The sequence below is a fragment of the Mustela erminea genome, chromosome 1 (genome assembly GCF_009829155.1).
Source record: "Mustela erminea isolate mMusErm1 chromosome 1, mMusErm1.Pri, whole genome shotgun sequence".
Taxonomy (NCBI): domain Eukaryota; kingdom Metazoa; phylum Chordata; class Mammalia; order Carnivora; family Mustelidae; genus Mustela; species Mustela erminea.
Genome location: NC_045614.1, coordinates 57,496,259 through 57,512,360, shown reverse-complemented (window position 1 = coordinate 57,512,360; position 16,102 = coordinate 57,496,259). Strand labels below are relative to the sequence as shown.

Sequence of the window (16,102 nt, the reverse complement as noted above, 5' to 3'; positions counted from 1 at the left end):
CCATTAATTCATCTCCCCAGTTAGGGGGGATCCTAATTGATACACCTTTCCTCCCTATCTGTCCAGTGTATTGTATACCTTGCCTCTCAATGTATGGCCTTTTCTCAGATCCGTCTTCTGTTTTTGTTTTTGGTTTTTTAAAAGATTTTATTTATTTATTTGAGAGAGAGAGAGAGAGACACCATGAGTGGGGGAAGGGGCAGAGGGAGAGGTAGAAAGAGAAGCAGACTCTCCACTGAGCGGGGAGCCTGACCCAGCCCGATCCCAGGACGGGAGATCATGACCTAAGCCGAAGTCAGACACTTAACTATCTGAAAGTCGGTTAGTAAGCCTGATTGGTTCAAAACCCCCATGGCTCAGGCACCTCTCAGTTCTGTCTTCTTGAAGAAATCTCTCAGAGCTTTCTTGATTTCTATTTTAGTTTTGCATGTGTGTGTTGGGGGTGGGGTGTGGGTGTGTGATTAGAGTAATAGTCTAAGAATTCAGCCATTTGAAATTTATTGAGACTTTTGAGGCCCAGCATATGTATGGTTTACCTTGTTGAATATTTAGATCCACTTGAAAAAAATGTGCTGTTCTACAGTATTGGGTTTAATGTTTTGGAAATGTCACTTTGAGCGATAGTGTTGTTTAGATATTCTTTATCCACACTGATTTTTGGGGGGGGGCGGTCTACCAACTGTATCAATTTCTGAGAAAGAGGTAATAAAATCTCCAGCTACGAATATGGATTTGTTTCTCCCTTTAGTTATGTCAGTTTTAACTTCATGAAATTTAAAACTCTACAGTTAGGTAGATACATATTTGGTATCATTATGTCTTTTCTGATAATTGCCTCTTACATTACAAAATTCTCTTTATCTCTTGTAATTCTTTGTTCGGAAGCCTATTTTCATATTTCTATAACTTGAGTCATACTTTCTTATGCTTATTTTTAACATGTACTTTGTGTGTGTATATATATATATATTGGGGGGGGCTACCTATTTGTGTCCTTATATTTAAGGGAGATGGCATGTAGTCTTGCCTTTTTTTCCAGTCTGACAAGCTGTGGCTTTTATTTGGAGTGTTTAGTCCATTTATATTTAATGTAATTACTGATCTGTTTGAGTTTAAATCTACCATTTACTCCTCCTTTTCTCTTTCCCTCTTCTATTTCTTATTCCTTTATTCCTTTCCTCCTTCCTTTTGGTTTAGTTGATTTATTTATTTATTTATTTTAAGAATACTACTGTATTTCCTCTATTGACCTTCTATTTCTCTCTCTTTTTTTTTTTTTTTAAGATTTTATTTATTTATTTGACAGAGAGAGATCACAAGTAGGCAGAGAGGCAGGCAGAGAGAGAGAGGAGGAAGCAGGCTCCCTGCTGAGCAGAGAGCCCAATGTGGGACTCGATCCCAGGACCCTGAGATCATGACCTGAGCCAAAGGCAGCGGCTTAACCCACTGAGCCACCCAGGTGCCCCTACCTTCTATTTCTCTTATTAGCTGATAGGACTAACTTACAAAATCTCTTTAGAATCAGTTTTGTATAACTTCATATGTTACAACTGACACTTAACACTTATCATTTCTCACTTCACCTCTGACACCTCACAAGTGTAGCTCACCTTGCAGTAGTATGATTTCATTTATCTGCCACCCAAGCACCCCCACTGATTCATGACCTAATAGTCAATTCAGTTTGCTGTCCAAACACCTTGAACCTGTGTATCCTTGCTTTTATGTTTTGTTAGGGCAGATAGGTAGAAGTCCGAGGATGTTTCTCTAGTCTCTCTGTCTTGACAGAAGTCAGCCTCCAAACCTGAAACTCGTGTTGGTGCTTGGTTTTAGGCTTTGATAGGGCAGGTATCTGGAGGCCTTTGTCTGGTCATGGTCTTCACTCATAGGTGAAAGCCTTTCTGATGTCTCCGGTTACTACCTGGGTTACTTTGATCAAGATGCTAGGGAAGCCTCTTCATCAAGACTGGATTAGAACCAGCATTCCCTTAGCACTGCTTAGCCTCTATCTCTGGTCTTTTCTCAATCTGGCAGGAGTCACTCTCTGGTAAAATTCTGGTAGTCCCACCGTGTGCATGGATCCCTCAGGGAAGGACTCACCAAAGACTCCCACACCACACCCAGACTTTCGGCTTTCCCACTCCTGCTTCGCTCCTCATTCCAGTCCCATCAGCTGCTCCAGAATCTGTTTGCCTCCTGGCCACGTGGGACCAGCCTTCTTTGCTTGGATTCTAGCCCACTGTCTGGCAGTCAGGAAGCCATCCCCGGGTAGAGAGTCATGGTGATGGGAGATGCAACTTAAAAGTTTTGCGTCTTTCAGGATTATTGTCTCCTGCTGCTTGTTGTTTACATTTTGAAAACAGCAACCTCCCATATTTTTCTCAGTCTAGTGGTTGTTTGTGGAGGGAGGGCTCAGCTGCCAGTAATTACTCTGCCAGAGCTGAGAGCTGTGCCTGGAGCCCGGTGGCCTGCTGCAGACGGGTTGATGTCCAGGCTTGCTGCTCGGCTGTTGTCTTGGGATCTCCCTCAACCACCATCCTGGGGTTCCCTATGCCTCTCCTTTGAGTTGAATTCTCTGTTTTGGGGAATCCCACATCTTCTTCTTTTCAGTTGATTTCTTTAGTTAGAGGAACTGTCAGTGGCTTCCTGAGAAAGTGTGGCAGGAAGATAAATTTTTTGAGGCCCCTATATCTGAAAATGTGTTTAGTAAACCATTACACTTGACTGATGGTTAATTGGGTAGAGAATTCTAGGTTGGAAATAATTTTCTCTCCTAATTTGAGGCATTTTTTTCATTGAGTATCTAATGCCATGTGGATTTTATCAAACTTTAATGTTAAAACCTGTTTTTTTCTTATTCTTTTCCTCTCTGGAAGCTTTTAGGACCTTTTCCCCTTCTCCACTGTTGTGGAATTCCCATATGGTGTGTTTTGTGAGGTTTGTTTTCCTCCATTGTGTGGGTGCTTCATGGGCTCTTTCAACCCAGAGGAAGTTTTCTCGAGGTTTCTCTTTGATTTCCTCCCCTTGATTTTACCATTCTTTTCTTTTGAAATGCTCCATTCCCATATTGGACCTCCTAGGCTGGCTCTACAATTTTTTCCCCTCTCTGTTCCATCTCTTTGTATTTCTTTATTTTGGCGGGATTTCTTCAACTTTATGTTCCAACTCTTAGGTTGCATTTTCCATTGATGTTCTATTTTGAATTATCAAAAGCTCTTTTTTTGTTGTTTTTTAAGATTGTATCTTTAAGTTATTTCTACATCCCTATGGGACTTGAACCCACAACCTAAGATCAAGAGTTGCATGCTCTTCAAACTGAGCCAGCCAGATGTCCCTCTGTTTCTTTTTCTGAATACTCCCTCAACTGTTTTGTTGTTGTTGTTGTTGTTGTTTTTAAGAAATAGTATTCTGTTATTGTTTTACGATCTTTTCCTATCTCTAAAAATACTGGTGTTTGTCTTTGGTAAACAAAACTTGGCCTCAGTGTAGTTTTTATTTGGTCCAAGTCACTTTTCTTCTGTGTTTGTTTGGCCTCTCTTACGTGCTCTCCTCTGGGGTGTGGAGATGAGTTTCTTGGTCATCTGGATTCCAGGTTTCACCCCATGCGTGAGCTAGCAGACACTTGGTTTCCTTGGAGCCTTTTATAGTTGAGGAGTAAATAGGAGCTCTCAGGACTGGAGGGTTCCACTGGGCATATTGTGGCCCAGAGTTTGTTAACTCTTTTTTTTTTTTTTTTAAAGATTTTATTTATTTATTTGACAGAGAGAGATCACAAGTAGACAGAGAGGCAGGCAGAGAGAGAGATAGGGAAGCAGGCTCCCTGCTGAGCAGAGAGCCCGATGTGGGACTCGATCCCAGGACCCTGAGATCATGACCTGAGCCGAAGGCAGCGGCCTAACCCACTGAGCCACCCAGGCGCCCCGTGAGTTTGTTAACTCTTAAACTTCTGTTGGTGGCGCCTAGGGAAGAGGCAGTCCCCTCCACAGCCCTGGCCTCAGGAACTGTCTGAGGCCTCTGGTTTTTTCCCTATCCTGGACAGATGAGGAGGCCTCCCACACCTTGTGAACTAGATAAAGAGGCCCCTACAGTGCCTGTGCCCGTGAGGGAGGATGGATGGACCCACAGCTCGGTGGAGATCAAAGGCTCGTGTTCACCTTCAGAGAGCCCCAAGAACCTGTGATTTGTGGAGCAGAGAAGACAAACCCTGAGCACCCAAGGGCCCTGGCATCTGCCCACTCTGATGGCCCCCAACAGCCCATCTCTTCTGGGCATAGAGCTGATGATCTCCACCCAGCCCGGGCACAGTGGAGGTCCAGGTCTGCTCCACTTGCATCCCCTGCCCCTACCCTATTTGGCGTCTGTCATGCCAGGCTGCTGCTTCTGCAGAAACCAGGGGAGTTCCTACTATGGGCACCTCTCCTCCATGGCCAGTGTCCAGGAGGGCTTGGCAGTGGGCACCAATGGATGTTTGCTAAGTGAAGACATGGCAAGGAAAGACCCTAAGTTTCTTGCCTTTGGCCAAGCTGGGCCAGCTGGTAGTCAAGGCCCAGTAGGAGGACACTATCCACTGCTTCCCCCTGGGCCCTCACTGCCACAGTCCAGGCCCCCTCAACCACCAGGTTGTGAGCCATCTTCGTGGGCATCACTGAGGCAGAAGTAGAGAACCCTAATGCTGGAGGAACTTTCCACACGGCTGGGTATAGTGGTGCATTTACAGGCTCAGAGAGGGGAAGGCACAGGATGTGCACACTCAGCCAGCATCACAGCCCACCTGGAAGGAACCATGAGCTGATGGAGCTCCTCAGGTTCATTGTTCCCAGTAGTGAGCCCGGTGTATAGGGGAGAAAGGCACACAGAGGACCCTGGGTTATATGTACTTCCTACTACAGTGCAGAATGTCCCCTTACTACCTCTCCCTGGGGAGTCTAGAGAGCAGAGATGAGGGCTCCCCACCTTCCCTCTGCATCCTTGTGTCCCCCAAATGTTGGGCCACTAGGTTGTTTCCTAAGGGCTCAGAAGTCCCTTCTCTCTCTGTCCACCTTCTAGCCCCTCTTGGATGATTCCTGCCAAGGTGTGGGTCCAGCGCTTTGGGCATGGGTCTGTAGGAAGTGCCCTCCCTATCCCCTGTGTGTGGTCACACCACCAGGTTCACGGGACGCCCCCTGTTTCTTTAGCTGCAGATCTGGGACACAGCTGGCCAGGAGCGATTCCGCACCATCACCCAGAGCTACTACCGCAGTGCCAACGGGGCCATCCTTGCTTACGACATTACCAAGAGGAGCTCCTTTCTGTCAGTACCTCACTGGATCGAGGATGTGAGGAAGTATGCAGGCTCGAACATCGTGCAGCTGCTGATTGGTGAGCTGGGGCAGGGAACAGGCAGGTGCAGGAGGGTTCCTCAGGACCGCGGATCTTGTCTCTCTGTCTGTCCTCGTCTCTTTCTCCTTTTTAAATAAAGAGCACATGGAGCACAGAGAGAGGCTGAACTCGGCCAGGCAGGAAGGAAGCCAGAACTTGAACAGTGATCTTCCAAATTCTCATGCTTATATTCAAAATCGGAATTGGAGGAAGACAGGGAGCTAATGTTCGCTTTGCAGTTACCATGTATCTCCACGGTGGGTAACACTGGTTAAAGCTTCACTGGTGTCATTGGATTTAGTTCCTGTAACCCCGGCAACTCCTTGTTTGTCAGGGGCTGGAGCTGAGGCTCAGAAAAGTGAAGTAATTATCCCAGTCCATGCAGCCTGTGAGCTCATTAATAGGCAGCCTGAGCTCTGCCAATCATCATTCGGTGACTGAGCTCTGCCAGTCATCATTCGGTTACACTGCACTGCAGAGCAAGGCTTCTCAACCATCTCTGTGCTTCCTGATCACTTTGCAGTTTGTGAAAACATGGATGCCAGGCCCTTGAATGTGCATTTCTCATAGGTTTCCAGGTGGTGCCATGTTTGTGCCCGAGGGACCCCACTTTGAGAACCACTGTTGCTCTTACTGCCATTTTCCCTTTCCCTCCTAAATCACCTTCCCAGACCTGAAGCTTTGGACCATTTGTGTGGTCCCTGGGATTCTCATTCCAGCTGTGAGGCTGATTTCTTCCAAGATGAGGTTGTTCAGATGGGGCCTCACCATCACTCCATCTGGGGAAAGGGTGGTGCTTGGTTCTACTTAGCCTGCCTGGCCTGGGATGGGGGAGCGCTTGGCCGAGCTGGACTCCCCAGGCCGGAGTGGAGTTCTCCTTACCTGGCCTTACACTTCCCTTTTATCCAGAACACTTAAAGTAAAACATCCTGTCCTAGAGGTGTTTTATACAAATATAAAAAATAGAATAGTGCAGTGAAACCCAAATACCCAACCCCTGGCTTCAGCTCTGCGCAACTCCATGGCCAGTTTCTCCTTTACCCTTATCTCTTCCCCTCCCTTGTCTTGCTTTGGGGCGAATCCCAGCACCGTTAACTATTTCACCTGTAAACATTCCAGCATGAATCGATATAAGATACAAACACTTAAATAGTACCTGACAACAATCCCATTTTCACATCTGAAAAACATTGATATTTTCATAATACAATCCAGTAGCTGATCAGCATTCAGATTTATCATTGCTCCTAAATATCATGTGTACTTTTTTTTTTTCAGTTTATTGAAAGCAGGATCCAGATAGGCTCCCCACACTGAAATCGGTTACTGCATCATTTCAGGCTATGAAAAAAAGTTTAGATCTTTCTAGATGGTTCTCTATTTTTGTTTGTTTGTTTGGTACTCCCCATATAGTCACATTACAAAAGTCAGCCATTTAGAGATGTAAAAGAATTCTTCTAGAAATTGGGTCAAGGAGCAGTTGACCAGATTTTGGGGAACATAATGAAATGTCTGATAGCTTGTAGGAGAAGCCAGAGGTGTGCAGAAAAGCAAAATAATCGAAAACCACGATCTTACAGTGAATGAGAGAGTTCCAAAGGAAAATAGGAGAGAATAGATAATAAGCATAACAAAATGTTAGCAAAGAACAGACCTGGCAATGCTTGATCTCCTTGTTAACTCGGCCACATAGGGTGTGCCTGGCGAGTGCCAGCTGTTTTCCTGCTCCGTGTACCATCAGTCCCCCTCCCTCGCTGAAGGTGGCATCAGAGATGGGGAAACCGACTCTCAGGAATGGAGTGACTTACCTGAGGGTCACACAGCTAGGGAAGGGGAGCCGAAGTTCCTCGCATCTCTGAAGTACCACGTTCTGTGCACCAAACTCTCCTGCTCCTACTTGTTAAGAGGAAGCAATAAAGTATGTGAGCCTCCGGCAAAAAGAAAAAGGAGAGAAGAAAAAAAAAATGAGGGATGGAAGGCTAAAATAAGCGCTTTAAAATTTAACAAGGTCTTTTTTGTTTGTTTGTTTTCTTAAAAAAAAAAGAGATGGTCACACAAAACGATATTCGTTGGTGGTGGACAGGGCCACCAGGGTCTCTCAGCTTGGCCCTGCCAGGGAGGGGACAGGGCTTGCTGGCACCTGTGGGCCTCACCTAGCCGCTCCCGGCCTTTCCCTGCAGGGAACAAGTCGGACCTGGGCGAGCTCCGGGAGGTCCCGCTGGCCGAGGCGCAGAGCCTGGCAGAGCACTACGACATCCTGTGTGCCATTGAGACATCCGCCAAGGACTCGAGCAACGTGGAGGAGGCCTTCGTGAGGGTGGCCACGGAGCTGGTCGTCAGGCACGGCGGCCCTCTGCTCAGCGAGAAGGGCACCGACCACATCCAGCTGGACAGCAAGGACGTCGGGGAGAGCTGGGGTTGTGGCTGCTGACCGGGGGACAGGGCAGGCAGGCAGGGCCCTCCCCACCTCCTCTCTCTTTCTTTCTCTCTCTCTCTCTCTCTCTGGCCTGCCAGGCCCCCCTCCAGAGCTGGCCCTCCATGGCGCCAGTGATTCTAGAGCAGCCAGATAAAGTCCTGGAATGATCCATTCCGTGGCCTGGGTACTTGATGGGAAGGCTACCTTCGAGGAAGGAAGAAGCGGGTATCATACCGGGTATCAGGTGTGGGGCCCATTCTACCAGCCAGGGACTGTCCCCTCTGCATCCTTCACAGTCCAAGACTGGCTCCAGGCCTGCCGGGGTGGACCACCATAGGAGAAGGGGCCAGGACGTGCCTCCCCTGCTCAGCACCAACTGGTTCTGACCATTCCACTCCTTGCATTTTGCTGCGGCTATGGCGGCAGGTGGCTGCCTCCAGGGATGCAGCTGGTGCGTTGGGTTCTTCGGAGTCATTCCAGGGCCTCTGTGCGTGAGCCTCAGAGCACGAGAAAAACCGGGCCGACAGACTTGGTTCCTGAGCCCCAGGGAAGCCCTAGCTCTTTCTGGGCAAGGAACCTTCTTCCTTCCTTCACTGCCAGCTCTAAGCTCAGAGATAGCTTGGGGTTTGGCTTGCTGCCTTAGCAAGACCTCTCAAGTTTTCTCGTTTTCCATGTAGCTTCTTGTTTGCAGCGGCATGAGCATGGGGTCAGGGCCCGCAGCCAAGCAGGGACTGTCTGCTGACTTGGGGCCCAAAGTTTTGCCTCTCAGGTTGCAAAACCAGCTGATTCTTCAGCACTGACTCTCAGAACTTGGGGGGTTAAGAGGTAGGAATGTGGACATTTAAGGGAAAAGGCTGAGGCTAAGGTCTGAGAGGGATGCTCGGGATGCCTAGTCTGACCTGTGCAGAAGCCCTTCCTGCCACCCGTGCAGCCGTAGAGTGACAGCTCGCCCACTGCTCCCAGTCTAGTTTGTGGTTTCCGGGACGAAGAAGGCAAGGCCCTGGCAGTTCTGGGTCTGGCCATGTCCTCCTCCTGGGGCTCTGGGAAGCACACCAGCCTCTGGGGGTAGTTCAGAGGATCACAGAGACTGAGCTGGGGGAGGCAGGTGATCTTCCCGTACCACCCAGGCCCTCCGTGTCAGCCCGGTTTAGTCCCTTAGGTAGCCCTCTGTAAGGAGCCCCAGGAAGGACACTGCCATCAGAGCCATTTGGCATATCACAAGCTCACATCGTGGATGTGGAGCCCAGGCAGCGCCCTGGGCCCAGCCCCGGCCCTCCAGTGGTGGGCCACAGGTCTCCAACTGACTTCCCTTGCCTTCCACTTCCCATCCTTTGGCCTGCGTCACCCCCTCTCGCAGCCAGGCCTGACTGCAGAGCCAGAAGCCAGATCTTCTGCAGCAGCCAGACCCACAGCAGTCTGGTGAAGTAGGGTCGGGCATGGAAGGCTTCCCTGGCTGAGACCAAGACAAGCAGGGCTGGTGACTCCCTTTCAGGCAGGGAGGCAGCCCTGGGATTGGCTGAGCCTGGTTCTGGAGAGGAAGGATGTGGTCTGGTTGGACCAGGAGCTACTGAGCAGGGGCCTGCGCTGAGGGGAACCAGCTCACTGGTGGCCGGGTGGGGTGGCACCTGAGAGTAAGAAGGCCACCTGGCTTCCTTCTTCAGTGGCTTTGCCAGGGGATGGGGTGAGTGGGGCCTGGAGCCCAGCTGCTGGCAGGAAGAACTGGTGTCTGCCACGCCCCTTCACCGCAGTGCCTGGGCTCTACCTGCAAAGTAGAATGTGTCTGTGACTAATGCACATTCAGGCCAAGGGCAGAGGTCTTCCGCCCTATGACCTCTGCTGGGGGGTGATGTTTGTGCAGGCTGGAAGAGAAATCTCAGGAAGCCTGACCTTGCAAAGACCTGCTGCTTTGGAGAGTGGTGGCAAGGGTGCAGAGGGCCTTGGAGTGCAGGCCTGGGCCTACCCCCATGATTGACTTGCAGCCTCAGTTCCTGCTGAGCCCAGATACGGACCCTGCCCCTTGTTACCTGCTGTCTCTGTGCCTCAGGGTTGGATTGCTAGGGAACACGGGAGGCCCTTCCATTCCACCTCCTTCACAGGGATGCCCTTGGGAGGCACAGCAACAGGTAGCTGGCTGGTGACAGGGGCTTGGACTATGAACCATCCTCCTGCTCCAGACCCCAGGGTTAGAGGCCGAAACCTTGCAGGGGCTTGGTCGAGAAGGGAAGAGAGCAGCCGGCTCATCTAGGACCAGGGAGGTTTCTGCCCACTGGCAGCTTTTAGCTCACCTAGCAACACTGAAAACACTTCCCTTTCCTGCCTTTCTCAGTCCCAGGGTGTCTTGCCACCACGGCCTCCAGGGGTTTAGCTTAGAAATCCAGGGGTTGTCTTAGGTTCCTCACTCTCTCTCCCTACCCTAGCACAGTGCTAGGATCCCACTTTCACTCTGCCCCCTGCCCCCGCTCTGGACAGGCCCCAGCCTCCCCAGCACACCTCATGGACCTCCTGGGCCCCTGGGCTTCTAGCTTGGGCAGCCCGAGGCACCCTCCTGCTGCGGTCAGTGTGGCAGTAGCAAAAGGTCATACTGATGCTGTCCCCTCACCTTTTGGGGTACCAGGGACCCTCAGGATACAGTCCAGGCTCTGGATGTCCATGGCCTCCACAGCTCTGCCCTGGCTTCTCCCTAGCACCCTGTCCCCCAGGAGCACCCTCTGTCCAGGCCATCCCTTCCCATCCACTCACCCACTCATCCAGCCTTTATTTGTGTCATTTAGAGTCCCACAAATGACCCACTTGGACACCTCTGAGAACTGGCCCCACCCCAAGCTGGTCCCTTGCTCACAGTATCCCTTGGCAAAGATTGAGTTCTTTGTCACCCTCTGCCTCAGCGGGAACCATTTCCTACAGGCTCAAATAGAGCATTTACAAGCTTCAGGCCCAGATACAAATGTTTGTGCTCAGGGCCCGACGCTGGTGTGGCCTTGACTGCACACCGGCTGCGCTGCCTGCCTGTAGGGCCCTGTTGGCCAGAGGCCTCACCGTCTCCTGGGTCTCCATCTTTTGTCACATGGGGACCCGTACTTGGGTAGGAGAAAGTGGGGAAGTGTTGAGAAATAATACAACCCACCTCGGTTTCCTCCCGCAGCAGGCCTGGGGCTTCTGGGGCCATAGAGCTTCAACTCTTCCTCTGTTTATAAATTACCCAAGAGCAGGAACAGGTCGGGGCAGGGGGTAGGGTGTGGAAGAGGAGGCAGGGGACAGAGGGCATGGAAGTGTCCTGGCAGCCAGCAGGCCCGGGGAGAGCACCCTCTGTGGGGGTGCAGCCAGTGCGACACAGGCTGAAGAGCAAGAAGACAAGGGACACGGATCATGATTACCGAACCGGAGAGGTGGGGCCCTGTTCTTCCAGAAGAGGGGTTCGTGGACATCAGGCCCCAGAAGGCACGGAGCTGGAGGAAGCTCCTAATTCATATTGAATTCAGTTACTCTTTCCCAGGAGGGCTGCCAGGGCTGGGGCCTGGGACCCTCCACACCCTGCTGGCCTGGACCGTTGGGCCGTGGGGAGGGCCTCCACTAAGCCCAAGGATGCCATTTGCATTGGGGGGGATTTTTCACATTTCCTATTTATGATACATAAATCTTTATAGCAAATCTATTTTTTTTGAAACATGGAAAAGTTGCCTTTATGGAAACGGCAGAGCCAGAATGTACACATTCCTAAACCATTAAACAGATTTCTGCAAAGAGCTGATGGTGCCCAAGACTGGTTCTGTCCACCACTGAGCCTAGAGCTGGCCCAGGTGGCCATGTCTCCACAGATGGTTCCACTGGCCCAGCGGGCTTCCCTAACTAGTCTCCAGGCCCAGAGTGAGGGTGGGGTGGGGTGGGGTGGGGTGGGGTGGGCCTACACACGCCTACAGGCCTTGTGTTGTCCTGTTAAGACTTCTCTGCCCCAGACCCATATGGGATCCTTTAGCAGAGAAGCAGTGAGTGCCTAAGGGGCAGGAAGGAGCTTGAGTTGATGTAACTGTGTGACCTTGGGCAAGTTACTGCACTTCTCTGGGCCTCAGGTGCCTTCAGCTGGGTTTGAGCTGCGGAGGCAGATTGAGGCTTATGATTGAGCAATAATCAGGCGCGCCAGGCCTGGGATCTCCGATCCACAACCCTGTGGGAAGGTATTACTATCCTTGTTCTTTGCAGATGAGCCAACCGGCTCAGGGGTTGGGAGTTCCTTGCCCCGGCATTGAAGCCGGAACAAGTCAGAACTTTTATTCCTAGTCAGCAGAGCCCCCTCGAGGGCCAGACTGGTTCTGCTCACTGTTATGTTCCCAGGGCAGAGAATGGTTTCGGCACATAGTAGGGAGTGGTGCCTCACTGGGACTCTTGGCACCAGGAAGTCCATGAACTCCTAGCCCACCCAGGTACTCTGGGGTCTGTTCCCAGTCATTCTCAGAAGGGCGCCTCTGCTGACATGGGGGCCAGATAAAGATTGCATGGCACGGCTGCTCACTGTGGCTGGGTCCTACTGTACTTGGTCTCTACTCGGTCTGCCACGCCCCGCTCTATGACAGACGGACATCGTGGAGGTCAGACCAACCTCCAGCCAAATCCCAGGTCTGCTGTGACTAGTTGTGTGACCTTGGGCCTTGGGCCTCGGTTTCCTCAGATATGGGACACTCATTCCTGTACTGCCTGCATCCTGGCAAGCCACTGTAAGACCCCAGCTGGACAGGCTCTGGACACAGTGGGGCTGGAGCAGGGGCTCTGGTGTCTGGCTCTGTTCCAGGGGTTAGAAGCCTGGTAACTCCACTGACTGAGGGATGGAGGCCCGGAGCCTGGGCCTTCCAGAGGGGTCACACTCCAGGCATTTCCAGTCCCCTTTTCCAGGGAGAAGAAATGCCTACAGTTTGGATTTCCTGCTGTCCTTGAATGCTGGGCAGCCCCCAAGCCTACATGTGCCCTTTGGAAGAAAAACCCCCAAGGGAGTGGTCTGAGCCAGGCCACTACACACCCCAAAGAGACTATGATGAGGGCCCTCGCTTGCCTCTGCCTGCACCGTAGCACTGCCGGACCCTGGGACAAAGTCCTGGGCTTTAAAACAGGGAAACTATGGCCAGGGGCCTAGGTCCCAGAGCTGAGCCTGGCTCTGCCCCTCCCTCCCCTGGGGGTTCCCAAAGCTGCAACCCCGCCTCTCCCCTGCTCCCTGCACACATTCACCCAGGGGCTCAGCTGAGGGGGGGACAAGCCAGCCCTGCCTTGAGGGAAGCCAGGAGGCAAGGTGTCCCCACCCCAGTCACACCCCCTCTCCTCACCCTCCATTGCCCTTCCCGTGCAGCCATTCCCTCCCCAGCCAGCCTCTGCCTGCCCTGTCTCCGGCCTCCTGTCTCCACAACCAGCTCCACGCACTTTCCTAAGGCAGGTCACACACTACTCAGCTCAGCTCCTTGCTTGGATCTGCGTAGCTCCCTGCTGCCTTCAGGCTCCCTCAAGGGGCCTGTCCTGGCTGGCCATGGCCTGGCTAGCCTCTCCCCTGACACTTGGCCAGCCCCAGCCACATGGGGCTCTGCTGTTCCCTGACCCCGCTGCTCCCCTGACAGGCAGACCCCCAGACCCGCCCAAAAAGCCCAACTCCCCCCTGTGTCACAGGCTTCCCCAAGCAGGGCCTCCTGTTGATACACAGTCTGAGTTGGGGCCCAGACCCAAAGGACAGCCCCCTAGTCCTGATGCTGACTCCCAGACCCTCCCAGGATCCCTACAGAGTACATGGAGCACCCCACACCCCGACACACACAGCCCTGGAGACTGCTGTGTCCCATCTCTACTGGAAAGAATAGACCCAGCCCAGAGGGCAGCCTTGGCTCTGACTGTTGCTTCCTGGGCATCTGTGGTGTGCTCTGACCAGGGCCACCTTGGGGGCCTCCCCAGCCTCTGCCCTGAGAGGGAGCCCGGGATGTGTCCCACACCTCCCAAACCCGGGCCTTGTGCTTCAGGCCTCTGTCCCCAGTGGGGACTCTGCACCTGGCATCCTGCTGTGACCATTGCCTCAGTTCGGTTCCAGGGAACAAGCTGCAGACATGGAGCTTCCCAGTTCCCAGTTCCCAGTTCAGAGCTGCTTACTCATCAGTGCAGGGTCAACAGTACTTACAAGGGAGCTGGAGGGTCTGGTGCAGTGCTGAGGGGATGTCAGGAGATGCGGGTCTGGCGGAGGAGGTCAGGAGAGAGGGCGGACAGGGGGCTGGTGAGTTAGGTCCTGGAAGCTGGGTGAGTGGGGCCAGCATGCTCCAGGCTTCTGCTCGACATGTGGTCGTCCAGTAGCCCGGTGTCCTCCAGGAGCTGGTTAGAAAGGCAGGATCTCAGTGTCCATGCCAGAGGTCCCGATTCAGAATCTGGATTATAGTAAGATCCACGAGGTTAGAGTTGGAGGAACGCTGGTCTACACAGCCTGCCCACTGGTGGCCCCTGGGCAGGCCTTCCTGTCTCAGAAGTTTTAAGGTTCTTCCCAGAAAAGAAGGCGTGAAGGTTCTTGCCAATTCTCCCTGAAGTGTGTTTCCATCCTCTGGAGGGTTGTGCCTCAATCCCCTGAAGTCCTGGGAGGGACCCTTGGATTCCGTGGGGTGGGACTGTGGCTGGACTGACAGGTATGCATTTGACAAAAGGGACCCGATTCTGAGTGGACGTTTTTGAAAATAATAGAAGTCTTATGGCGATTTATCTCCAGGAATGAATCTTAAGAACAATAAAACCTCTATGCATAAGAATATCCACAACAGCCTTATTTCTATACAAGGGGAAACTGGGAGGCAGCCACCCCTCGCTGCGGAGTATTTTAGACCATATGTCTGAGCGTTGGAGGTGGAGGACAATCTCAACGAAGGACTGGGGAACTTGGGTCTTCCTTCTGCCTTTCCACACTTTCCAGTTTTCTATGATCCACACCAACTACACTTGTCATAGAAGGACACAGTGTACTTCAGAAAAGTCATGAAAACAACGTAACATTCGGAAACCGTGATGCCAGTCACAGACGGGATGCATTTCACCCAATCTGGTCACTGTGAATCTAAAAACAAGCAAACAAGCAGAACCTTAAGGCCATTACCCCACCCAACAAAAGTAATCATAATTCCAAGTCCTCCTGGATCTGTCCATATGCAAATTCACCAATTGCTCAAAAAAAAGTCTTCTAATTTTGTCTTTGGTTGTTGTTGCTAGTTATCAGATTTGGGTGTGTATCTCTTTTTAGGTCTTTTTTAAACTAGAGTAGCATTCCCTTCTTTTTTATTTTTTTCATGCCACTCACTTGTGGCGAAACTGGGTCATTTGCCGGTAGCATCCCCTCTCACGTTTTGAATTTGGCGGATTACACCCCTGTGGGATTCTTTAGTATGATTTTCTCTCTCCCGTACTTTCTGGAAACGGGTGGTTCAGTTGGCTTCTTGGCAAGAATAGGGGTGATGCGATTTGAGCTTTTGATCATGCCAGGAAGCACGTAATGGCAGGGTGTCCCCCTTTCAATGTGTTGAGGATTGATCAAGGGGGTCAGATGGTGCCCACTCGGGCCTTTTCGTAAGGTTCCTCGTTGGCCTTTCACCTAATGTGTTTACCATCTGTTAACCATCGCTGCCTGACTCAGTCCTTTGATCAGGGGATCGCAAAAATGGCACCATCGGGGCGCCTGTGTGGCTCAGTGGGTTAAAGCCTCTGCCTTCGGCTCAGGTCATCTTTAAATCTTTAAAAAATCTTTTAAAAAAATGGCACCATCTAACTCTTTCTGTTCAACTTTCCCATAAGTCGTCCCTTCCATGTACACTAGCTGGAATTATTTGAGCCGATATGGCTTCAGTGAATTAAAATATACTGAATGTGTGTGTGTGTGGGGGGGGGTGTTTCTTTTTCTTTTTCTTTTTTTTTAAAGGAGAAAGAGAGACTATTTCCTTGGTCCTTGGTCTTACTTTTTTTTTTTTTTTTTAAAGATTCTGTGACAGAGGGATGGAGAGAGAGAGAGAGCACACATGGGCAGAGCGGCAGGCAGAGGGAGAGAGAAAAGCAGACTTCCCACTGAGCAGGGAGCCTGATGCAGGGCTCAGGTCCCAGGTCCCTGGGATCATGACCTGAGCTGAAGGCAGCCGCTTAACTGACTGAGCCACCCAGGCACCACACTTTTTTTTTTTTTTTAAGATTTTATTTATCTATTTGACAGAGATCACAAGTAGGCAGAGAGGCAGGCAGAGAGAGAGGAGGAAGCAGGCTCCCTGCTGAGCAAAGAGCCCTATGTGGGGCTCGATCCCAGGAACCTGAGATCATGACCCGAGCTGAAGGCAGATGCTTAAC

The 16,102-nt window shown here is 51.4% G+C and overlaps 1 protein-coding gene across 1 annotated transcript in view; it reads left to right on the top strand.

Annotated features, from left to right (window-relative positions):
• Positions 1-14,949, top strand: part of RAB43 (RAB43, member RAS oncogene family) — a 38,444-nt gene extending 23,495 nt beyond the window's left edge. The window contains exons 2-3 of the mRNA XM_032334372.1: positions 5,175-5,358; positions 7,539-14,949. Coding sequence (XP_032190263.1) covers positions 5,175-5,358; positions 7,539-7,789 — 435 coding nt within the window. The 3' untranslated portion in view covers positions 7,790-14,949. The remainder of the gene's footprint in view (positions 1-5,174; positions 5,359-7,538) is intronic.
• Positions 14,950-16,102: the final 1,153 nt, after the last annotated feature.